Here is a 26463-nt window from a genome sequence, read left to right as displayed (position 1 = left end):
CTGTGTATTTCTATAATATGTCATTATGTTTATGTCAAATTTAGAATGGTCAAAACAAAAATCACCTGTGTATAATATAAAAAAGGCTTTTAGTTATTGTGTATTGTGATCTTTAATACAAATAAGGGCCGGGCTTATTAATAACATTTGAAAATTGTAGTAATAATGAGTACTTCTACTGTAAAACCAATTGAAGAAACGCAGGTACAAAACAAAGTCATGTTAAATTGCGACTTGAATCACCTTTGTTTACCATGTAGTACGATAAATGATGAAGTAAAATATATTCTGATTAATATCAAACTAAATATTTTATGGCCTATGAGTGACCTAATAATATAATAAAGTTATATCTTCTTAATAAACGATACATATATAGAAAATTTATAAAGAATTATCGCGACATGATATTATCGATTATAAAACAAGTTACTTTCAGGATACAGAAGAATTAGAGGGAAAACGTAAACTAAAAAAATGGCTTAATGTAAACTTCAGGATCGAGATGACTGATGGTCGCGTTCTTATTGGAGTTTTTCTATGCACTGACCGTGACGCAAATGTTATATTAGGTGAGCTTACCTTTAATGATAAAATACATCATGATTGTTTTAAATGCTTATTTATAATTTATTATTTGTTAAATGTGTTCTTGTTAATCTTCTAGAAACTATATTATTACTATATATACAAGTACAAGTTATGACTTATCTATCAGCCTGCAGAGCTAGAAGAATGAGATTATAAATAACTATAAGCTGCTTGTCTGATCTTAAACAATGATTTAATATACAATGTTGTATGTCATTTTTGACAATTTTGTGATTCTGAAGACTGTTATGATAACTATGAGCAAAGAAAATAGTAGAAAAGTTGTGATTTCCATTCTTACTAGGGGGAATAAGTTAATTTATCTCCTTGGTAATAAGATAAAACTATTTTTTTATTATAAATATTTGCAAGCTTTTCTATTTCAACATTTCAGGAGCGTGTTCAGAATATCTAAAGACTGTTGATGGGGAAACAGAAGAACCCAGAGTATTGGGACTAGTTATGGTACCTGGACGACACATTGTATCTATACAAATTGATGACACAACACCACAACAAAAATATTACTACGATGAATAAAGTAAATTACACTTTATATAATTAGGTAATGAAATATTTTAATTTTTCTAGGATAAGTTTTAAATAAAAATGAATAGAGTGATAAAAAAGATATTTTATTTATATTCTTGACTTAACACTTCCAATGATTGTTTTAAAACATTTACTTCAAGATATATATTTTTTGAATCATTAGCAAATGGATTGTAATCATCAATTTTACTTACACTTATTGAATCTATAAAATTTTGTATCTCTTTACAAATTTTTGGAATGTGTAGTTCAGGGTTCTGCAAAACAATACTCAAAAAATCTTTTCTTAATATTTCACTTAAACAGATAAAAGGATGTTTAAGACTATTACTTTTACTGATTTTTTTGTAAACAATTACATTTAAATTTCGTATATCATCATCTTCATCTTGTAAAAGAATTATGGCAGTTTTTAATATATTGCTTTTTATATTATCTGCTAAAGTTGCAAAATTATTCACAAGTTCATTATTGGACAAACAAGCTATATATCTCATGTCAACATCATTGTATGCTGGATTACTTAATAAATATATACATTTTGAAAGTTGTATTAGAATATTACTGTTTCCTTGTTTAGCTAGGATTCTTGCTGCAAATGGAAGTATATATCGAAATTTATATGTTGGTTTATTCATATAATGAAGTAAATTGTCCTCTTTAAAACCACTTAAGACAACTTTAATTGAAATGTTATATAGTAATTCCCATATTATACAAGATTTTGTAATTATATCTGACATTAACACATTTGATATTGCTATTAATTCTTTTTCATATATTTTTGTACTAGTTTGAATTCTATAAATACATATCTTGCAATAGTTTTCAAAATCTTCTGAAACACTAAGTATTTTTAATGCCTCTGGCAACATATTCCACTCCATATTTTTTAAATACCTTTGAATTCTTACATTTACCCACATAGATACTCCTGGGGCATATCTATAATTTTTTTGTTCAATTATGAGATTTTTTATTATATCAAGTGTAATGATTTCTTCACAGTTTATTTTTAAATTTGTATTAAATTTTTCTAAAGTCCATTTGCAAATATAAGAATGATTACCAATAATTTTGTTATACTTTTCAATAAGCTGATTTAACTGCTCATTATTTGACTTGTAATGTATTTTACAACTAGAAAGTAATAAGAGAACACCATGTACAAAATTTTCGGACGCATTTTCATTATTTATTATAGCTTCATATATAGTATTAAATGTATAAATATTTGTTATACACTGTGAAGTTAACCGCCGTACAGTGTAAATTGGAGACCCTAACAAATTGAACAAGCTGGGTAATAAGCTTAAATCACATTTTTCATGGTTTGACAAATCATATAGAAAGTTATATCGCCTTGCAATACTTGATAGTACATTTAATATAGGAACCAAATTGGAATGAGCCTGGATTAAATCAGTTTGATTTTGGTTTTGAATTTGTATTATAATATATTCCCATAGTATTGGCGAATGAGTCCTAAATTCGTCACAGGCCACCGTAGCTATGGTCTCGTCGTCTGTCCCAGATGCTTTTTTTTGACCTATCAGTTTTGGTATCAATGCACCATAGAGCTGGAGGGATGCATTCCTGAAATTTAATTTTTTTTACAATTATTTAAATTTACACTATTTCTTCTTATTCTTCTATATTAATGTAGAAACTAAGAAAATAAGTATTTAAAATACCTTATTTGCCAATGGGAATCAGTTAAATTATCAAATGCAAGTGCCGCCAACTCTGCCGAGTAATACATACAATCAGATGCTAGACTGCTATCCGTTACAATTCTTGTCAAGAAATGTATGTAAATGGCCTTTGGTAGATCTTTTTCGTCATCAATTATTGAAGTGCTGTCGTTTTTTAAAGAATCTTCAGTATTATTACATGTCTTCAGTAAAGTTTTCATAAAATAGTGAAAAAGTGGCTGCAATATATTTAAAAAATTGCATTATTTTGATTGTTCTCAAATATATAAAAACTTATCTTTTTAATACAAACTGATACTGTTATTATGAGACAAGGTTAATTGTTATATATTTAATTGTATATAATCAGTTTTTGTAATAGGAAGTTGCTTTGTTTCCATATTACAATGACAATAATACATAATGGATATTAATTTTTAAATGATTTACAGCTAAAAATAGAAACTATATATGGTTTTTTTCTATGGGATTTTTTGTTTCTATGGGACTATAAAAAATTATAACTGAATTCATTAAATATCAATTATAAATATTATCACAGTTATTACTTTGTCTGTTTTTGTAAATGTTGAAATTAGCAATGTACATGAAATTGTGAACCAAAATTAGTCATGTGATAATTAGTCACCTCTGTATATAAATATAAATGCAGCGCTAGCGAATTTAAAAATTTTATATTACTGTTTTCTTGCAAAACTTTACTTTAAGGGTATTTAAGAGAAAATTAATAATTATTTTAGTATGAGTAATATATCAAATAGATACATTCCGATCAGTTATGATTTTATTATAAGTATAGACATATACTTTAAATAACATAGGTAATTTTTGCTAAAAAAGAAGGCAGCATTTTTTATGTTAATTGATAATTATTATTCACTTACTTTTCCTTTCTTATTATCGTTACTAACTATTCTATGAACCATTATTGAGAGACCAGCACCTCTTCTTGTAACGGAAGACATTTTAGATGTTTCAAACAACAAGTCATTTAGCTTCTTTTGAAGCAATGTAAATGGCAATTTAGAAGTTTCGGATTCATTTAATGAGGTTAAATAGTAAATTCCTTGTCCTGAAATGATATACAAAATTTTTAAATTGATGCTATTTTAATTTATTTAGCTTCACGCTATATAACGCGTGATGCAGGGTATATAGACAGAACCTGGTGTTAAGACACTCCACTTCCCACCGAATTCTGCCATGTTAAGTAGCAGAAGTCAACATTACACCGCGCTTTGCCTCGATACCAGAGTAAAGAAATAAAATAATTAAATATTTAATTTACTTGTGTGAGAGTCATATTATATTATTTATGTTAAAACCATAACCTGTCTCGTTTACAGTCACACGCTTGCGACCCTACGCCACGACTGGCCTCAATTTATTGTTCAAAAATATATATAAAATATATTACCAAGTGTATATCCTGCAGCTTCTATTGCACCTTTATGTCTGGATGTTTCTAGAACATCGCATATAATGTCCAAACATTTTCCACAGATTTCTGTGTCATTTTCATAGCTTTGAATCAATATTTCTGCTAACTCACACGATGCCTGCATAAAACAATAAATATCTTATTTTATTTTATTTATAATATACAATATTCACTATATACTTGATTAAAAATAATAAATTATATTATATTCAATTATGTTTTTCATTTGAATTAGCATTTGTCAGGAAACGTGGTTCGATTCCCACTCAGAGATTACTTTATTTTCTCACTCTGGTAACAAGACAAAATGTGGCGTTGAATTACACCATGAAGGACTGAATGTCTCTAAAATGCCTCTAAAAAATATATCAGAATCATTAAAAATATCACCTATATTGTAAAGATCTAAAAATGTAAAGTTCACATATTTTATACCTTAACATTAAGCCACAAAGAATTCAAAACTATTTGATGTAATCCCGAAATTTTGGTTTCATCTTCTGTATGACTCATTAATCCAGAAGATTTTATTAAAGATTCCACCATTAAATTCATTTTAGAGAAATCTGAACTTGTCTGTGATTCATCTTCACACACAAATTGTTTAGATAATTGTTCTAATATATTAAGCAATTTTAAAATATTTTCTCTATGGATATTAAATTTGTATGATTTTTTAATAAATGCCGCAAAAAGTATTGATATTAATCTCAAAAAAGAATGTAACTGTTTTCCATTTTCAATTGATTGTACGATGCCATTTTGATTGTTATATTCGTTTGTTACTTCTCCATAAGCAAACTCAAATATATCCTCCGCCTTTTTAAATTGACAATTAGTATTATGCATAAATATTATATTTATAATAAGCTGAAATATATTATGGCCACAACTGATTTCATAAAAATATTTACTCCTAATACATTTGAAGCCTTCTTCAATTAATTGATTAATTATTATAGTATCACTTAATTCCTTTAAGTAATCTTGTGATAAGACTTCTAGTACACCTTGTTGCACATCATTTGCAGGATCTTTGAGCAAACTGATAAGCTTTAACATGAATTTGTTAGTGTCCAATTTCCAACATTTGTTTTCCCTTAAAAATGTTAATATACTTTTGTTTTCCTCCTTCTGTTTCTTTTTAGAACTTTCATTGAAACATTTTAAAATAGTGTGAACTATTTTAATTGTTGTTGTTTTCCTTTGATAGTTGCCGTCAAAATCTAGAGAATCAACAACAAATTGTTGTAATTTAACGCAAAAATTCTGTAAATTATTTATATCATACACATTTTCAGCTTTTATGTTATTAAGATATAATTTGTGCAGCTTATTTAGAAAGAAATTTAAACTACTTATCATAGATATTCTTAATACTGTACAATCAGAATTGACATTGTTATGCAAAAAATTTAACACTTGTTGATACTCAATTTCTGTTGGAATATATTTGCCTTGAGTAATGCAAATTATTTCGAATGCTAACATTCTAATTGATGTATTACAATGTTCAATGCTAAGCGGAACAACCTTATCATCTTTTATAGGGATATTCCAAGTTCTTTCAATTAAGCCAAGTTTGTTGCCTTGTTTCATTATGCATAAGATACTGTATAATTTATATTGTGAATCATCCATTATATTTAACTCATTTGTAAAAATATTAATTAAAGCAGGAAACTTCTTTAAAGTGTTCAAACACCAATAATTATTAAAATTTTCAATGGCTTTAAATGATGTTCCACTAAGTATTTCCATTATTTTAGACAAAAATATAAATGTCCAAGTTTTTTCTGAAGACATTTTCTTTAAAATGGAATTATACATGTCAGTTCCAGCTGACACAAGTCCAGGTTTAAATAAACTGTAAACAAGACCTTCCACCCAGTTATATTTTGTTATTATTTCTTCAATATTTCCATTATAGTGTTCAATTATTTCAGCAAGCATTAAAAACTTTGCCTTATTCCAATAGAAACTGTTTATTTCATATAAAACTGCTGCATATATATCAGAGTCTAAAACTGATATTAAAGCTTGAAATAAAATTCTATTTAAACTTCTAACTCCCGTAATGGGGTTTTCCCAATTATGATTAATTAAATTCAACATTTTTATTTGATAACATCTATTGAATAAACTTTTTTGGAATGGTGTTCCTATAACTTTTTTAAATGAAGACATAATTTTAAATATAATAAAAGTATGTTGAGAGTACTCATAAGCCATTTTTGATGTTAGTGAATATATAGCATCTAACACATTGCGCAATGATTCATCTTGTTTATTATGCAACAATTTATTTTGTAGTAGATAAGACGATTGAAACATTCCATAGCTTAACGAGACAGATAAATAGAGAGTTTGCCCCTTCTCAATATTATTATTTTTTAATCCTATGTCATTTTTAATAACTTTGTTGATGTCACTCAAGTGAAGTTCTTGATTTTTGGAATGGTTTAAAAATGAGTAAAGACATATGGACATTAACAACTGATCGTCGAATTCAATGAGTTGTGTTTTTAAATGCAACCAAATTTTATCCAATACTGTGTTAATATAGTGATCACAGTTGTCAGCTACATTTATTTTCCTTGCTGTTGAAAGTACTTCCTGTAAATAAAAAAAATATATATTTAATAAAAATAACTCAAAACATTTCTTTTAGAAATTGTTTATAAAAGTTTATGGATAACTGAACATAAACTGGTGAAAACCATCCAAAGGGATAGTGGAAGACAGTTACTAAGAGGCTTGTGAATGAGTTCTACTACATTTAATATTTTTGTTTTCTAAAAATATATTTTTATATTAAGATAACATTATTGATTTTTTTTTTTTTTTTTTTCTCTTCTCGTCCCTCTGACTTAATCAGAGACTTTATTTTGCAATTATATATATTGAACTGGTTTAAATTTTGAAAAAGTGGCACTAGGCCAATAATGAATTTAGCTTTAAGATTTTCTGACTTTTAATTTATTTGTTCCTTTTTATTACTTTGCTGCCCACGCTCTTACAGAAACCCACGAATGCCTCATGGGTCTCTTTGTCCCTTATCAATGTTTTTAAGTTTTCGGCTGCTACTCTTTTCCCGGTCCGGATCTCGAGTTGGGCCCTCTCATTACTGTAGACCGGACACTCGCATAGAATGTGAGTCAACATTATTGATTAGATTTATTGTAAAGAGTTATAAATGCACCTGGATTTTTTCTGTAGTAATTTCATGTGTGGACAGATTAAGGATATGTAGAACAGATTCCAAAGGTTCCATGCTAATCCTGTTGACAAATATATTTTTATTTATTTAATGTATTAAAGTAAAACAATTATTTAAAAAAATACTACAGTAAAAGTACCTTAAAACATGCAGATTGGTTTTTGTTTTAAACAAAGATTCATGATAACAGTAAAATAAAAGCCAATATTTAAACAAACAATTTTACTAAATAAACTATATTTACAATGGAACATAAATGATAAATTAATTACTTAAATAATTAATCACGGTCTTTAATTGGTTCAAAACCTTCTTTTTGCATTTTTTCCTTAAATACATTATAATCTCGTTTTCTATCAAAGTGTGTGACCCATTTAGGTGGACATGATTTTTCAAATATTCTCCTAAACTCAACACAAGCTTTCGATCTTTCAGTACTTTCTTTTATACTGTTACTGTCTAGACACTCCCAGTACTTGTCTCTAGCATCCCAACATATCTTTCGTTGTTGTTTATCAGGAAATGACATCTTTCAGACTAATTTGCACCTAAAACGTAAATTTTAACCAATATCAACACTAACTATTAATAATTTAATACACAAATTAATTTTATGGATAAGTTGTTACGAGAGACTTGTACATAAAACGTGATAATATGCTATTTAACGGTGTAAAGTCTATGTGAATGCTAAACCTACTTACTTCTTTCCGAAAAGTAATTGTTATATAAGACTGCGATTCAGTTAATTTAATATAAAAAGAACAATTTAATCGAACAAAAAATAACCTCTTCTTTTTCTTAGAAGAAAATTGACATATGTGATTTGACAGTTTAGTATAGATAAATTATACTCAAATAAGGCAAATCCGTACTATCAATATTATTCTGTCAAGTATAAGTAAAATTTAATAATACGTTCATACGTACTTAAAATCATTGCCTATTTATTTTTATTTACTTGATTTTAATTAGTGAATATGTCTATAAAGGATGTGTTGGGTGGCGGAACTCAAATGAAGCCTAGAAATGAAGGCTAGAACTCAAATGAAGGCTAACAAAATACTTTTATATATAAATAACAGAAATCATGAAATAAAACCACATTTGTAATTAAAATTGAATATTTTTATTACTCAGTTATAATTTAAACGTATAGCATATGTATTATTAACAATCTATCTGTTTAATAATTTTTATTGTTCTTTGAAATTTATTCAAAGTAAAAAAATGGAAATGTTTTACGTCATTTTTAACTTTAAGATTTTCAATTAAATTTAAAATAATTTCATTTCCTGGTGTGAAATGTATTAAATCAGTTAAATCTGATGTAAAGTGGATTTTACATAAATTTAAAATTACCTGTAATTCCTTGGCGGAATCAAACGGAAAAATACCAGGTATGATAGGTATGCGAATATTCATAGCTTTACATTGCTCAGTAAATATTTTGTAAATACTGTCGTCAAAAAATGCCTGCGTTATTAAAAAGTCAACTCCTGCATCAACTTTTTCTTTAAGAAGTAACAATTTTTCATCATCACCAGGAAATCCAGCTGCACCAATGCAAAAGTAATTTCCAAAACGATGTCGTATATAAGCTATTAATTTTGTACTATTCTTAAAGTCCGATTCGCTGGGAATGAAGTTTTCTGCAAAATATATTCTCACAAACGTTAACAAAGGCCTCATTAATGTTGCAATTATATAGTTTTTAAAAAATGTGACGAAAATTTTACTAACCTCCAGTTATAATAAATAAGTTACAGATGTCTAATTGTTTCAGTTCCATTAATAGATCATGTAGAAAATCTTTTCTCAAACTGGTACAAGTAATATGCAGTAAAACATGTTTCTTTTTGATTCTTAAATAATTTGCTAACCTTAAAGGTGGTGTTTCTAAATTTTTACACTGATGTTGGTGCGAGTGCCAAGTTATAGAGAAAAATAAAGGCTCAAATTGTAAATTATCTAGTTCAAATTCATTTACACCCGGTGTTATTTCGTATGAATACGTTAAACGTTCGATATTTTTAATTAAATCCGTTACTTTGCCGGCCATTTTTATAAACACGCACTTTCAACAAAAAAAGTGACTTGCGATGGCTTTAAATAACTCGCATGATAATAATGATAAAAAAATATATTTCTTTCAATAGATAGCAATGACCGACACTGTAATTTAAACTTAGATAATGGTTATTGTTTAGCATTGTTGTTTATTTATAATTAGATTTTGTTATATTATGTGAAAGGAAAATAGGTTAAGCTGATTTCTTTCACGGCTAGCTTAAAAAGGATTCTGACGGGATTAATTTGATTGAAACCTTTGTATAGATATTACATACGGCTTTCCAAAGTGTCGGTTAAATACAAATTACCTCGTCAATCCCATAAACATTAAAATTTTATTGATATTTAGTCGTCACGTTTACAGTCACCCCCATTCAGGGTCACACCTCATTTTTTAATATTGGTTTTCACTATGAGTAATATTTTATACTCCACGAAGTGCCATTTTAAAACCCACAAGTATTGCCCTAGACGTCACCTGCCGTATGGCGTTATCATTTTTTTGTATTTTCATGTAAGAGATATGGGAAAAAATATAAAAAAGAACATAATTATGTATTGAAGTATTGTATTTCGATTTTTTCTATAGGTTATGAACAATCATTATCTTTTATGGCAGTATCACAACCGAAACGGCACTAACAAAAACCACTAAAAACAGATTTGGATGCAACTAGGTACTTTCGAAAATTTAAATATACAAGTGTAGCTATTACAACTGTTCTTTCCTTCCATAGAAAATATCGTCCGTACAGGCAATAAATAAACCAGTGTACCTGATATTTAAAATGAAATCCAAATTAAAAGAACGTTTGTTTGCTTAAATATAAGAATATAGGAAAAATATTTAAATTATCGCTATTCGATGACAATGATTAATTTTGTGTTTTGTTTTATATCTGCGCCTCTTGCTATTACTCTTCATTTATGTCTGGTATTTGTATTTTCATGTCCTTATGTTACGGTAGTTGATATCCATTCAATAAAATCAACCCTCTACGTATAATAAAAATTTAAAAGCGAACGATATTCTTCTATAAAAGTAAATTTTCGAGAAAACTGACAAAAATGACAGTTCGGACCAAATCCATATTTAACAATCCCAAGCTTATACGTTGTTTCACTACAGAAAATCACACTCAACTGCCAAATTTTAATAATAAAAAAAAACATTTTTTAATATTCCAAATTCCATCACCATCCAAAATACTGAGGCCAAATTATATAAATATGATTTGGAGAACGTACGTTACCTATCTCTACGCTGGACGTATTAAACGATCGAACGGTACTAGCGGAGTGTGATATGCCTTCAATCCTCTACAATGCTCTCACCAAATTATATAAAATGTTCTACAAATCTAGATACCTAAAAATAAATGCGTTTAACATGAAGGTATTATATTATAATAATGACGGAATATAATACAGTGGCAATATAACTATCGTGTAAAAGCTTCCAAACACCTATGCTACGTCCGTCTAAATAAGTTATTAGAAATCTACCAAAAATGTTTTTTTTTCTTACGTATGTAAGTTATTGTTATTGTTCAATAAAGCTTCATACACCTTTAATGGTTATAATATTATCGTGAATTATATCTATATATATTATGTATAACTTATGTGAAATCATTAAGTGATATTGTGAACTGATTCCACGCGTATAATTTGATAAGATTAAAATCTCGCAATTACTTTCACAATCAGCTTTACAATGACTACTTTTTATTTCCAGTAATTATAAGATTTCTCTTCGTAAATATGAAACGTGTAAACAATATGGCAATCTACAATTTTTTTGCTAAATAAACAAGTATAAATGCAAATTAAATCTATTATTGCTATACAAATTGATATGTCTAATCGTTTTAAAGTGTCTAAATGGGATAAAATGGTTATAGTCTAAGGAAATACACACAACTACGAGATACAATATCGTAAATATAACGGAATATTTGATGGAATAACTAAATCCAACTTATTAGTTAGCCCGTGGATGGTAGGGTTGCCACTGATCTGAATTGACACTGAATTCAGTCTTGTTTCACGAAAATTATTTATTAGGAGGTAGTTTATGTACAGGGACTCGTCTATGCGTAATAGTCACATGTAGTTAATTATTACAAATTAGAAATTCAATGTTGCCTATTTTTTTTATTGCAACATTAAACATTTGGTTGTAAGTGCATTTAAAAACGACAGTAAAATAAAAAAGAACAAGAACACTCTTGGTTTTCTTCACATTTTATCAATAATTGACTTACAGATGACTATTAGAATTTCATAGATTACAATAAAAATATTTCAATCAGGATTAACAATTTAACCTAGCATCATATTGTCGCATTGCTTACCACTATAAATATTTAATTAACAAATACATATTTAGGATTACCTACTCGTAACTAACCCATTCTTGCATCATTTGCTCGGAAAATTCATCATTCATCCACACTAGCTCCGTTACCCTAACCCTGGAATGTGCAAATTTAAATCTAATGGATCGAAAATGAACGCCTTTTAAATTAATTTATAATTAATTGGTTCTTTCAATTTTAATATGTTATGTCGTTATAGCATTTCTTGAAAACGAAACGAGCATAACTGTTAAAAATAACGAAATTATAAGTTATACTTTCATTTCTTTCAGATCTTTTCAAATTTCTGAAAAAAATCTCCTGAATAAAATTATTAGTGACATCGAATTTGCGTTAAATTAAAAACATCCTTGTTTTTTATAATTAAATTATATAGATTCCATTTGTTCAGTTAATTCCAGTATAGGGCTTTCGCTTAGAGGCAGCATGTTGGCTGTAGGAGGCAGGCTATGACCCTGCCAATTGGGCTGAAATTTATAATTAGGTTTTAAGCTATGAATAGATTTTGTAAATAAAATAATGTACGCAAGTAATTTTTAATAGCAATTAAAATTTTAAGGACATTCCTATACATTTACACTATGTTATTATAGAGGTAAAATTTACGAAGTATACTTTAACTAATTATTTCTGAATTAATCGTTCCGTAGATTTATAAAATCAAACTTACTTATGACAATAAAAGTTATAACAAAAGTTCGATATATAACTTAGTTGGCTAGAGTGATTATATAGTGTCCAAGCAATACAGGTACAAATCCTGCTACATTTAAATTAAGTTAAATTCTTTTTTAATTTCAAATGCATGCCTCTATTCATGCTATATTTAATATTAATCTATGCTAATTGCACTAATATTTTCTTTAAATTATACATTACTATATCACTAACTTTGCAATACTCATGCATTCGTGTCATCTACGAAAAAAAAAGCCAAATAATAAGGTGATAAAATAAAACAAGAAACTATTATAAATGTTACATTTACTTGTATTTTAAATAAAACTTGCTACTAAGTAAAGCTATCACATCTTACATAAAACATTGTAATATTATAGTTAGCAAATAATAAGAATTTTCTAAACAGACTTATACATTGAAATTTACCGACTGACGATATTAATAATAAATAGTCACTTATAACTAATCAAATATGTACTTTGGGCTATGAACGAAGGTAGGAACATTTACAGACGCTTGCATTACAATACAAAATGCTATATCATAATTATACCTCATACAATTAATATAATACAATATTTGGCAAGCTTATTTATTTATTTATTATATATGTACAGCGGAATTTATATATGAAAGAGCGAATATAACATTCTGGTATATTGAGTATAATATGTTCTGTAAATAGTGAATAAAATTCTAATTAGGGTTGCCAACATAAGCTCTAAAAATATAATACACTGTTAATAAATGTATATAATATTAAAGCACATTTTAATTAGACAGATATAAGCCCATTTTTCTAATATATAACCGTAAATATCCTTTCTCTATGCCGAAAGAGTTGCAATAGAAAATGTTTAGCATTTTAAAAATGTGCTGCTATTTTTATATAATAATTGAATAGTATACAATATATAGTACACAAACCTGAAAAATAGTATAATATTATGTTACTACTGGCAACCCTAATTCTAATATCGAAATGTAAACATATCTAAAACGGTTCATATATAGATACTACTATCGACAATATCGTGTGGCGTATAATTTTTTTATTATCATATCGGCAGTTTTATGGTGATCACGTGACTATTTAATTTTTTTTTTATTTTTAAAGCACTAGTTATTGTCATGCATTCTAGATTCCATGCCTTTGGTGAATAAATTTTATTCAAACTAACTAATAAAATATGACTACTATGAGACCATTGTCCTAGCTGCTGACTAATGATTTGTTATACATTAGTCATTATGCTCCGAACACATCTTTTCGTAAAGTACACAAACATACATATAATATATCAAACCTTAAAATTTTGTCAAAAGAGGCCAAGAATTTCGAGGTCATCTATATAATACGTCACACGTTAAGGACGGTAGGGGGAATCAAAGATGTGTCTTGGATGGGGAGGGGTCCTAAATCTCGTAACATTCGTTTTCAAAATATTATAATGTGTGTCAATTTAATAATTTCTAAATGCAAACGTCACAGTAAGTATACAAATTTTACCAGCTGTGACAAAGACGGGGAAGGGGGAAAAGTCAATAAATTCATTTGAAGTAATTTCTAAATGTAATGGTGTCTATGTCAATTATTACTCGATAATTTCACTATTTACGTTCTATATAACCAATGTATTGCCAAATATAATTTTAGAATACCAATAGTGTACGAATGTGTTTCGTGCATCTAAATACGTGTACGTGTATATTTTTCGCGATCCGTATTCTGAAATTTGATTTGGAAATGTTTTAGTTATTTGGAATTAGAAGCGTTAAAAGTGAAATTATTGAGTAATAATCGACACAAAAAACTGAGCTGAGGGAACCTAATGTTAAGAGACTTCATTCTCCCGATTGGGAATTTAACCTACGATGGACTCTCATAAATTAACTACCTACGATGGACTCTCATAAATTAACTTTTGACAAAATTTCAACTAATATAAATCTACGTGTACTAGTTGATCTGTTGGAATACCTGGTAGCAGGTCTGCGGCTGGAATAGTATCTCCGATATCTGACAAGCGCTTTGCAAACTAGACGGCAAATTCGACCAGTTCTCATTCCCCAGTCTCTCCTTGTGTATAATATCCACTGAGCCCTGATAAAACTTGGATTCTTCATCATCTTTTGACTTAACTCGATTAGGATCCTCGACAATAGCTTGGAATGCCAACAAATCTCTATTTTCCGATTCGGTCAACGGCAACGGTGGTAGAATTTGTTGTTGTTGCGCTATTTTATAGCTTTGTTGTCTTAACATTTGGCGTCTACTTAGACCGACTTGTAAATTGTGAAGGGCGCTCATTTCGTGTAAATTAGGTGGAGTCATTTGTTTTTGTAAAAGTTGTCGTTTTTGTTGAAAGAGCCTGTGCTGCATTAACTGTTGCTGGAGCGGAGGCTTTACTTGAGACAACGACGAGTGACATAATTCCGAATTATCTTGCAGTGTAATTTTAGGACTTGCGGGCATGGGTGGCGACGTGCTCGAATAATTAAACGTCTCCGGTAAACTTATCCTTTTAGTGGGATTCTTCGAATCTAAGTAATGAGGAGTAAAGTTAGCCGCGAATTGGTTGTGCTGTATCTGTCTTTGTGTCATTTCCTCAGCGGGGAGCGAGGATTGGTATTGTGTTTTGAGCTTCTGCGCTTCCTTTTGAACTAGGTGAAGTTCTAAAACCCCTTTTGCCTTACAATTTTCGTTTAACCTCTGGCTATTGAAGGCGAGAGTGGTTTTTTGTGTGTCATTTGATTGTGCAACTTGTTGGGCGACCAGCCCGTCGCTCGCTCGTCTTCCTTCTCTAAAATCCACAGGACTTCGTGTTATAGCGCGAGTGCAGTTTTTGTTTGCCGATTGATAATTAATAGGATTGTGCCTTGCAATAAATCCTGTACCGGCTGTTTTATTGTTATACGAGGATATATACACACAAGGATGCATAGGACTAGTATTCACAAGGGAAGAGTTCTCATATGCAAGCTTGTCTTCATTAGACGTGCAGCTTGGCAAGCTACTAGCCAGTTCACTCGAGCAATCGGAAAGCTGGTAATCGATGCTTTCGAAAGTCGAGAAGTTGCTCTGTGATGAATCGCAACTTAAGTTTTGGCTGAGGCTTTTATTGTTAAAAAAAGTGACCACTCCGCTACTGGAACTAGAACTCGCGTAAGAACTTAATCGATTTTGAACCCCACTCGCGTTAGTTTCCTCCATATCGGTCTCACAGCCTTCGTCGGTTGACGAGGAATATTGTTGTTGAAATTTTGTCGGCTCAGAGCTCGTTGGTAATACTTGATTATACGTCTGGCCTGTTGTATATCTATTTAAGGAAAATTTACTGTCGGGCCTGTATAAGGTATTAGGAAATAAATCACCAGTAGCCGAGTTAGAATAGTTTGCTTCGGAGGAAACCGGTTGTATACCAGTATTTTGCAAGTATGAGTAACTTGGAATATTCATATATTCTTTAAAAGGAGGTGTACTTGTTTGCAACCTTTCCTGTTGCTGTGCTTGCGCGACTAGCCGACTAGATTCTAGGGCTTTCGGTTGTTCCAAAACGCTGGTCAACTTAGTATCGGTGAACTGGCTCGGTATCGGACTAGTACTAAGGTTAACTGTGCCCTTCAAGGGCAGTGGCGACTGTTGTAAAGTATTCATAAGTTTAGCGGCTTCGGAACACATAGTAAACGTCGTAGAACTCGGTAACTTAATAGTTTCCGCATTAAAATTAGTTGCCGACGCGGAGTTTTGAAGAAAAGTCGCTATGGCGTTTTGTTCAGTCGTCAAAGTGGACCGACCGCCTTCGATAGCACATTTCGAATCAAAACTAGACGAAGTTAAAAGCCTTGTATCTGTCTTATTTTGTGGTTCTGGACCGACAGTGGTAGATTGCTGGAGCAACCTTCGACAGTCCTCACTCGATTGCTTCAATATGTTCTGCTGTTGTTCATAAGTTGTGAGCCTCTCGGGTCTCTGATCGACATTCCTCATCGACAGTAGCTTGGAATCATCATGTTTATCAATATTAGCGACTAGAAAGCTCCGGTGCGTTTCCGAATCAGTACTTCGTTGCAGAAGCCTCTGTTCGGTCATATTGACGCCGGCGAGGGAGAGTAGCCTCTGCGTTTCCGCTGACGACGAGTCGGAGGCAGTGGGCACTGATCTGTTGAAATCGCGCTCTCCCGTGTGAAGCAATCTGGAATTATTTAGTAATGTCATTATTTAATCTAAAACTAATAATTTTTAATTAATTAAAGATCAATTATTTAATACTTTCATTTTCTCGATCTTAATATCAGAATATTTAGGATTATATAAGTGTATTAAATGTTATAGAACCTTTATATTTCTATTATTATTAACCATATAAATAGTAATTATGGGTATTAAGTTTACTCTGTTACGTAATTATTATTTTCAAATTTACGGTTTGTGCATCTGATGGAGAGAACCTAGAGTCAAGCCGGAATTGGAGACTTTTTAATTCTAGTCTAATATCAGACAATAATATTCATGTGTCATTAATAATGAAGAAAAGGTTAAAAAAAGTATGGACCGCGTGCCCATAAAGATCGACTAAGACTAAATTCAAAGATCAACTAAATTCTTAAATTTTACTAATTAATGTTCACGTTCTGAATTTAAATTAATTTAATATACTTTTAAAAGACTCAAACGTTATGTTAACCTTCGCCAAGTAAATTACAGTACCTCATTAGATCGTAAAAAGAGAATGGACCAGTAAATTTATACTTTAGCAATTTCCGTTTAAAAAATTAATGAGTCCATCAAATGTATGAAGACTGTGATGTAAGAACAAACATTATCTTATACAAAAGTCTTCATTTCATATGACAATCAATTGTAACAATAACGAATGAAATATTTTATATAACTATTTTTTAGATTAGACTAGACTAGATTTTTGTAGGTCGGTTTGGCCTATTTATGTAATAAAGTCCTAACTGAGCAAGATAAGCAATAAAATGCTTTAAGAAATTACAATCTACCCATTAAAACTAATAAGTATATTTAAGTTAATTTAAATTTTCAAAGTATTAGATACTATAAGAATATGTCTTGGCAATATCTTAATGTAATTTATGAAATATGACAATTTTACGTATCATTTCCGATTATTAGAGCGATGATCGTGAGTTCGATGCCTACTCGTGGAAATTATTTTTTCTTAATTCCCCGTTCAGGTAAAACAAAATGCGATGTTGAGTTCTATCACTCAATATATCTCGAACTCTATCGTAGCGTGGTGAACGTTATGTCTTCACACTTCTCTACCTACCGGCTACCCTCCTATAAGCAAGATAAAGCACGAAGCTGAAAAGAAAACTAGAACTCCAACTGACCTGTTATGTTCCCGCCTATCGTGTTCCCTGCGCGAGGGCCGGCGCGTCTCGGCGCGCGCGCGCAGCCGCTCCAGCAGCAGCAGGTAGATGGCCGCGTGGTGGTCGTAACTGTTCGAGCGAAGACTCTGTGATGAAACACAGTGTGTCACACTCCCGACGGAGCTTGGCTACTACTACTACATTTAGCTATAGTTCTACTTTTGAGTTTTGGGTGTTTTGTTGTAGAGACCTTCGTGGCCGTCATGGCCGTCATGGCCGTCATGGGGGTCATGGGGGTAATCGTGTGACTGTAAAAGTTACGGTTGTAGGTTGGATCCTTTCTCAGACGACTAAAATATTTAATATTTTCATTTCCTCGTTCTGGTGACGAGGCAAAGCGAAGCGTTGAATTTCGCCACTCAAAACATAACGCCTCGTGAATTAAGCGTAAAGTGGAAAACACCAGTGTTTTAACACTAGGTTCCCAAGGTTCCCTCTGCCTCCAATGCGTGTGGAGATGTATCCTTCTCATGTAGAGTAAGCGTGATACTAAAAACATTCATGTTTTAAAATTCCACGTCTGCGCAAACGAAGTTGCTAATTGATTGACTAACAGACAACGCACAGCTCATAACTGTTTGAACGATTCTATTCTATTTTGTCAATACTAGTCGAGATTGGACTCTACTTTATGTATCTTAAAATGTCGTACGTCATAATATATTAGATAAAGGACGTCAACGATTGTTGTGAATTCAAATCTGAATTGAAAGAAGCTAAGTCATAATGTTACCATACACCATGATAAGATATGAGAAATAGGTAATATAATATCAAAATAGTACCTGCTTTAGGGGTTTTAGGGGTCTTGCTTTTTTGTATTTACAAATATAAAGTGTAATAAGTGCACATTAAAGAATAAATATTTCAAAAAAAAAATAACACCACTGCCCTGATAATCGAAAACGCACTCACTTCTTTAGTTTTAACAGGATCTATTCCTAAACTTTGCATCAGTCTGAGGACTTGCTCGTTCGGTTCTTGAGTATGGTGGGTCACATGCGCAGGACTCCGCATAGGATCGGCAGTGATTGTAGGCGCTGTGTAGGGCTCCACTGACATCCACCGATGTTTCTTTATTTGATCTATGGTATACCTTTTCATCGGTTCCAGAACAAGCATTTTGCGGATTAAAGATTCACAATCTGAAATAATCATAAAAATACGTTATCAGTTAAGGGTTTAGTAATTATTTCATTTAATAAATAATAAATCTTAATAAAATAATAATACCTATCTAAAAATATAACTTGAAATAACATAAATGTATAATAAAATAGTAATAACAATCTAGGTAAATATATGTTATAGTTACAGTTAGATTTAGTTAGAACTAGATTAAACTAATTTTAACATCACGCTCCAGCAATTTACAAACAAAAACGAAACTCTACTGACGTCATACAAAGGTAGATTTAACCCCATTGAAAAGGTCAGGGGACGCTATGACGGAAATGACGCCTTGGCATTGTATCAGAGCCGTCGAACCATGAAAATGGCTCGCGTTTACACTGAAATCATATTAGGCTTATATTATTCAAACGTCACTTTTGCCAAATTTTATATAAAGTTCAAATACAATTAAATTAAATTTAATTTTCCTTTCTAAAATTGAAAAAATTAAAAATAATAATACAAAAATAACGTAACATATTACGTAAATGCCTAATGTCCACAAGGCTTTCGAAATCTAATTCATTAAATCTTTAAAACTAGGCATCTTAATATTCATGGTCTAATAATTCACAGATAATATATCTACATATATATCGAAATTAACCATTTACCCGTATATTACTTTAAAAAAACTCTGGTCCATGTAAAAATGTAGTAAATGTAGTTGGCAAGATATTTGGCTGACAAAAAAATTTAATATACGCTACAATTTTTGCAATTTACGATTGCCATTTTCAGTGTAATGTTTAAGCCAAATATTAACATTGACTTGCAAAATTCATACTAACATATATCATATATGTACAATTTGCGTAAGAGACTCGCGCTTATAAATTATACGCTAATAGCTAATAGGAAATCGACGTTGCTGGCGTAGTGTTAAAAAAGGGGAAAATGTATGTGAATCATATTATAGTACGCAAATATATCAAATATAAGAAGACTAGGAAGTAATATAGCATTAGATTCTGTTCAGTTCTTTATGTTTTATTTTATATTTATATTAGATTTTTCCTGTGACTTCACCTTCGTACTCGATAAATAAACTATCCAACATAATAAACAAGTTCCCGATTCGTACCAGTATTCCTGAGATTAACGCGTTCACCCAAACATTTTTTTTTATTTATAAAATTAGTAGGCAAATACGAGTATATGTATACGAGTATCTATTATAATAATTTAAGAGAATAAACGAAACGAAAAGAAAAAGATTTTTTAAATTTTAGGGTTACCTTAAGAATAGTTACCTTAAGAAATTACTGCTAACTGCAGTAGTAAATTTTAAATAACAATTTGACCGTAAAACTGTGACAAACTCGCATCAAAGATGCTGTTTAGAGTAATTGGGACGTGTCTAATTAATGTCATCTAATACACGCGATGGTAGTTATTATACATGCGGAAGATAAGAGTAGACAATTGCCTTCCTCTTGCTAATATCTTCTTGTCTAGACCGTAAAGTTAAAAAAATTTAATAAAAGAAAATAAAATCTACATTTTCTTTCTCTGCATCTCCATTTTTTTTTATTTGCGAAAATAATTTAAAATATATCTCTAACTACGATATAAAGGCTAACGCTATAGGCAGAAATAGAGGCTAACAACAAAAACCTTAACTTAAATTGATAAGTCGCTATTAAACTGTCAAACACTTTATACCTATTACAAGATTTGTGTTCTGTGGGATTTACGTTTACATTACAATAGATAAAATATCATTAAAAACGTCAAGATATAGATAATACAAATATTTGTGAAACGCTCAACCTACTACGTTGAGTACATAATTGCATAAAATATTCTCGTCATTTCTACCTTTAACGTCTAGTGTAGTATTAAGTATATTAAAATAAGATTACAGAAGAAAAGAGAGACTAGTCGTGGTGCAGAGGTAGAGGTGGTTGTGAGATAGATTCCCGCTCGAGGAAATTAAATCTTGAGTTCTGTCAATCAACAGCCTGTAGAATTCGGCGAAAAGTGAGGAACGGAATTTTTAACGCTAGGCTCCCTTTGCCTACCCTGCTACATGAGAGATACAGTGTGTAACTGAGAGAGAAAAAAAGTGAAAATTATCTTTGAAATTTTCTTCAACTTTTCAATATTGCATGACTATTTCAAAACATTCTCTAGCGTCGTAAGCAACAACCACGTGTATTTGTGGAAAAAACATTTAATATTTGTCTCATTTTATGAAAACATTCAAATGCGTCATTCCGACTAAAATATTGGTAATGGCTTTCACATGCTGAAAGAGGATGAGGATGAGAAATGACGCTCGTCGACGAATAAATAAATCCCCAAATAAAATAATAATATGTACCAAAAATAATCTTATATAAATATATCATCCGAAACGATCGCTCTTTACTTAGCTCCAAATCCATTGAAGTGACGAATTTGATTATAAATAAGTATTCCAAAGCCGTCATACAGTTATTGGAAATAGACAACGCGTCCGTCGTGCACTGCGCGAAAACAAAACACGCGTGAACCAAACATTTATTTAATACTATTTTATTTACTTACTACTGGACCCGGACGCGGCTACGCCTGCTTGAACTATAAGAATATTTATTAAATATTATATAATATATTTATTTTTATAACGATGAATATCAAAATATAAGTTCATTTTGGGTGACGTTTTCTTAAAACAACAAAGAAACTTTGCAAACCGGTGCTTAGCAACGACGGTTGTTATTAACATGGCAGAATAAATTGCATGTCAAATTAGAAAGTATTATAATTTATTAGTATATATGTGTAATGTAATATTATATAGCCTATAGCACTTCTGAAGAATGCAGCTTTCATACAAAACAAAAACATAGTAAATCGGACCAGTAGATCCAGAGATCTTAGCGTTCAAACAAATAAACAAACAAACAAACAAACAAACAAACTCTTCCGCTTTATTATATTAGTATAGATAGATTTCGTTTCTTCTAAAATAAAATCGATGACTCTTAAAATTTTCGCCAGGCGATGCTATTAATAGACGCTCAGACGCAAATATCGCGTGCTCTATCCTACTATTGACGCAATCGTTGGAAAAGTGCGGGGGTTGTTTAATAGAAGCGTGGAAAGTCGGTGGGCGCGGGTAGCCGTGTCCCATGAACTTGGTGCATGTTTACTACCGCGCCGTCACCGCCCGTCACCCGTCCTCGCCCGTCCTCGCCCGTCCTCGCCCGATGCCAGAAGATAATCGCTTACCATAAAACATATAATGTAAACACGTCGTATGTGACGCACTTCGAATCTTCTTATATATCTATAATTTCCTTCACAAATAGATTTTCTTAAATTAAAATCTTGAATGATTCTTTAACAAATTTAGCTTTAGAAACGTATTCGATATCTGTGGTAACGTAACGATATTGACTATTGGGTGCATTTATAAATGTAAGAGTTCAAAACAATGATTTAATTTTATCTGTTTGTTTGATCGCGCTAATCTCATAAACAAAGGGCTTAACCGATTAAAATGTAATTTTCCCAACTCTTTTTTAATATTTAGTGTTCCTACTATTTCAATCAGTTCTTAAGTAAAAAGTTATATCAATATAAAAAGAATGGTATGAGGTAATATTACTACAAAATAAATATTTTATTAAATTGGCTGAAATTTTAGCTATCAAATGTATAGATTTAAAAAAAATAATAATAATTGTGTAGTAAGCGCGGGCGTAGTCTTGCTTAGTTTGAATATAAAATTGATATTACAATTAATATAAGTATTTATAAGGTACATAAAAAAAAGATTTACTTAATTATCATTTATATATGAAAGAAACATCATCTGTTTCTATTACAGAAAATTCTTTATATTATAATAAAGAATGTGTGACGCAAATGTCTCGTTTTTAGATCATTCTGATACTAAAATATATTTAATACTTTTGGCACTTTAATCTTTAAAATAGATTAGATATGCTTACAAAGATTGCAAGCACTAATTTCTAATTAAACGTATAGTTGTTAGCGATATTATGAAAAGTTATAAAGTTTTTTTAGCTTTAGCGTATTCTATACAGGGAATTTAGTGTTAAGACACTCCATTCTCCATTTTTACGGAATTTTGGAGCAAGCAAAGAAAATATTAAATATATCATCGAATCGAACCCATAACCTTTCGCGTTTACAGTTACACGCTTCTACCCCTGCGCTACGACCTATGTCTGTGTTGTGTTTTAATTACACAATAAATATTATAGAATTAATGAGAATTATCTATACAAAGAAATAATTATTATATGAAGTAAGTTTATAAATAAAACATACTTTTTCCACATTACTCAATAACAAGTTAAAATATTACTTATATAAATTGAATTCTACATACAAATAGTGTTTTCCCGTTCGCTATATGAGTTAATAACAAACTAATTGTTTACAAATGCTATAGTAATCAATTGAAGTTATATAAATATGTAAATATAATAATTAACCTGGTTTTGAAAGCAACATCTTTTAAATCAACATAATCAAATTAATCAACATAAAGTTATTTTATGTTTCCCTTTTTTCTATTTGTTTAGCTTAACACTGTATCCCGCACAGAAGAAACCTAGTGGTGAGACATTTCGTGTTGAATGGCGGACCACAACGCCGCAACACCGTAACACCTTCGTCTAATGTTTTATCTTAAGCAAATACCCTGTTATTATAGTTATACTTTGTAGTAGGCATTGCGTGTTAATTGCTTCGCTGACCATTAATAGAGAATGCCTATCGATTTCTCATTCTTATGTTAATTGTTTATAGTTTTTGCTATATCTTAAGAAATTTATTAGTAAATTAAGTATTTTATACTATATTAGTTTCAAGAACTCCGAAATTCCCTAATTTGCAGCGAAATTTTCCAAGATGCGAAACACTCTTACAGAGCCATGAATTATGCAGAAATTACCTTACGTGTGAAACTCAGGTAGCTTTGTTAGGAGGTGTGAAATATTTAAAGTTTTCGACTTCATAAATAAAATCAGAAGAAGCTACATTCTATGTTATGAAGAGATTAAAAAATGTATTAGACAAAATTTGATTTTATGGAAATTATTTAAACGACGAAATACAGTAAAACATTAGAGTAACATGCTTATTGTTCTCAATTGATATAATACTATTCTTTTTTTATTTATCGAAATTTGTTTTATATAATTTTAATGATATATATATATGTCCGTATGGAAATTCTCTCTCTCTCTCTCTCTCCACCCTATAGTGATGTGCTCTTAATAATCCTGCATTTGACATAAACTTGACTATTATTAAATGAATTTCATTACAAGAATATACCAGATGAATAGATTCTACGTAAAGTATAGTGAAATAGGATATCTTATTTGTCGTTTCAGCAAACATGATAAGGCTTAGGAAGAACTTATGTTTAGAGTATTATCACTGACATATCAAGATTATTGTAACACAAACCTATCACGTCTCGCAAAGAATTTAAGCTTCTCCACGTTTTTTTTATAAAGATTCTATCTAAACCAGTCTGTACTAGTTAAATACATGCACATACATTTAGATATACTATAAAATATTATACAGTACTTTCATATGAATAAAGAATTTCTAATATATGCAATTCACGTATCTCTGTTCCAGGCACGTATCCTATAAGATCCTCTTTTAGACTCGGTGCCTTGAAAGTTAGTCGAGCAAGGCCACGACTCTTGGGACTATTACGGTAAATATACAGACAAATGCTTCTAAATAAAATACTATACAGCCAGAGCTTCAAAACGAAACATACGTAATGTTATATTCTATTTTGTTTTGAAATATTTTTACCATGAAGTAATAGGATAAATTGTTAATGTTTTGCAAGAACATAATAAACATTATAATAAATTATATATAAATATGAAATCAATATGACTGGGTTTTATTTGTACATCTGTGTCCAAATTCAAAAGTATTACACCTATAAATCTATTTTAAACTGCATTTAAATAATATTTGTATAGAAAACGTAGATAATAGTATGCTAAAGTACGTCACGTGAATTACGTTCTATATTACGTGCCGTTTTATTTCGAAACACTAGTAATTTAAGAAGAAACTGAAAGATCAGCATTGTTCTAAGATACAGTGTTTATATAAAGTCATTAACATTTCTTACGTCAAACCTATGCCCGACGTTTCAGAGTACGAGTACGTAGATGGCGTGAATAAACTTATTTCTGGCGCGGCCGTCATCACCGTCAAGGTGTTTACTGAATTAACAAAAGCATGTGCACTGAAATTTTTTATTTGTTATTTATCTTTATCATTTGTTTTTTTTTTCAGTTTCACGCTGTATCCCGCATGTAGCTGGGTAGGCATAAGGAGGGTAGTGTTAAGAGACTCCGTTCCCCACTTTCCGCTCAATTATGGACGTATTGCGTGTTGAGCGGCGAAACTCAACGCCACGTTTTGCCTCGCCCATTTAAGTATTCAAAATGGAATCGAACCCACAACGTACAGTCACACACTCGTGTAGACGACACCGATGCGCCATAATTGCGTCTCTATTTTTTTCTGATTTTGACAATAACAGATAAAGAAATATAGAATAAAAATATTGTCTGATCATAAAATAGTTCATAATACAATGCTAGTTCACAATGAATCGTATTTTATTGACATTCTTACATAGAAACCATGTGTCTATTCAAACGTTACATTAAAGAAGAATTTTCATTTCTTCGCTCTAGTATCGAGGAAAAGCGCGGCGTTAAATTCCGCCATTCAACATGCAATGCCGCCAGAATTCCGAATAAACGGGAACAAAATGTCTTAACACTAGGTTCCCTTGCGTACCCTGTTTTGTGCGAGACACAGCGTGAACCTGGATAAAACAACAGTAATGAAAAAGGAAACTCGAATAAATATATCTATAGACGGTCTAACAATGTTGGTGCATAGAAACTATGTAAAGTTCCTGTGTAATCATAATAAATAGTAAAACATCACGCACGTCTTATGAAATAACAATAATTATAATGTTCATAAGATTTATTAGATATTTAACATTAGATCCTTTATTGAGTACAGACGTCAAAGAAACACAATTAATGTTGTTATCATATCGCATACTATCTCGATCAGACGTAGTTACGTCAAAGAAACTAAGGCGGCAACAATAGTAGGCATTTATATTATTTATATTAATAAATAGATTGTTTAGTTCTCTGTCATTGATAAATTCGATATTTCTCAGAAAGACTAGAAGGTGTTAAA

At 30.6% G+C, this 26463-nt stretch overlaps 5 protein-coding genes across 8 annotated transcripts in view; 1 reads left to right on the top strand and 4 right to left on the bottom strand.

Annotated features, from left to right (window-relative positions):
- On the top strand, positions 1-25022 carry Sbat (LSMD1 domain-containing protein Sbat). 3 transcript variants are annotated; one of them, XM_085199593.1, is made up of 4 exons: positions 1-204; positions 440-572; positions 986-1156; positions 24847-25022. In XM_085199593.1, the coding sequence occupies exons 1-3, from the start codon at positions 166-168 to the stop codon at positions 1129-1131; spliced, it is 318 nt and encodes a 105-aa protein (XP_085055719.1). In that variant the 5' UTR covers positions 1-165; the 3' UTR covers positions 1132-1156; positions 24847-25022. The 3 variants fall into 3 exon arrangements, with proteins under 3 accessions (XP_085055719.1, XP_085055718.1, XP_085055717.1); XM_085199592.1 differs by lacking the exon at positions 24847-25022 and adding an exon at positions 4205-4512; XM_085199591.1 differs by lacking the exon at positions 24847-25022 and having other exon boundaries at positions 986-1220.
- Positions 1214-8357, bottom strand: LOC146530896 (uncharacterized). Of its 2 annotated transcripts, none has more exons than XM_085199585.1 (7): positions 8224-8357; positions 7502-7580; positions 4735-6915; positions 4276-4417; positions 3743-3930; positions 2838-3076; positions 1214-2739 (listed from the first exon to the last, which is right to left on the bottom strand). In XM_085199585.1, exons 2-7 carry the CDS (start codon positions 7571-7573, stop codon positions 1227-1229), a joined length of 4335 nt encoding a protein of 1444 aa, XP_085055711.1. In that variant the 5' UTR covers positions 7574-7580; positions 8224-8357; the 3' UTR covers positions 1214-1226. The 2 variants fall into 2 exon arrangements, with proteins under 2 accessions (XP_085055711.1, XP_085055712.1); XM_085199586.1 differs by lacking the exon at positions 8224-8357 and adding an exon at positions 7659-7776.
- On the bottom strand, positions 7727-8048 carry LOC146530897 (cytochrome c oxidase assembly factor 6 homolog). Its single transcript, XM_085199594.1, has one exon. It carries the CDS (start codon positions 8046-8048, stop codon positions 7800-7802), a length of 249 nt encoding a protein of 82 aa, XP_085055720.1. The 3' UTR covers positions 7727-7799.
- Positions 8661-10034, bottom strand: LOC146530895 (methylenetetrahydrofolate reductase (NADPH)). Its single transcript, XM_085199590.1, has 2 exons — positions 9263-10034; positions 8661-9171 (listed from the first exon to the last, which is right to left on the bottom strand). The coding sequence occupies exons 1-2, from the start codon at positions 9579-9581 to the stop codon at positions 8690-8692; spliced, it is 801 nt and encodes a 266-aa protein (XP_085055716.1). The 5' UTR covers positions 9582-10034; the 3' UTR covers positions 8661-8689.
- Positions 10141-26463, bottom strand: part of LOC146530893 (uncharacterized) — a 47195-nt gene continuing 30872 nt past the window's right edge. Inside the window, exons 7-10 of the mRNA XM_085199587.1 lie at positions 18973-19202; positions 18019-18143; positions 14636-16850; positions 10141-12440 (exon numbers count right to left, since the gene is read on the bottom strand). Coding sequence (XP_085055713.1) covers positions 12342-12440; positions 14636-16850; positions 18019-18143; positions 18973-19202 — 2669 coding nt within the window. The 3' untranslated portion in view covers positions 10141-12341. The remainder of the gene's footprint in view (positions 12441-14635; positions 16851-18018; positions 18144-18972; positions 19203-26463) is intronic.

Source organism: Heliconius melpomene, chromosome 16 (genome assembly GCF_056956725.1).
Source record: "Heliconius melpomene rosina isolate 202511_hmr_F chromosome 16, ASM5695672v1, whole genome shotgun sequence".
NCBI classification, from domain to species: domain Eukaryota; kingdom Metazoa; phylum Arthropoda; class Insecta; order Lepidoptera; family Nymphalidae; genus Heliconius; species Heliconius melpomene.
This window is presented reverse-complemented; position numbering and strand designations above follow the sequence as displayed.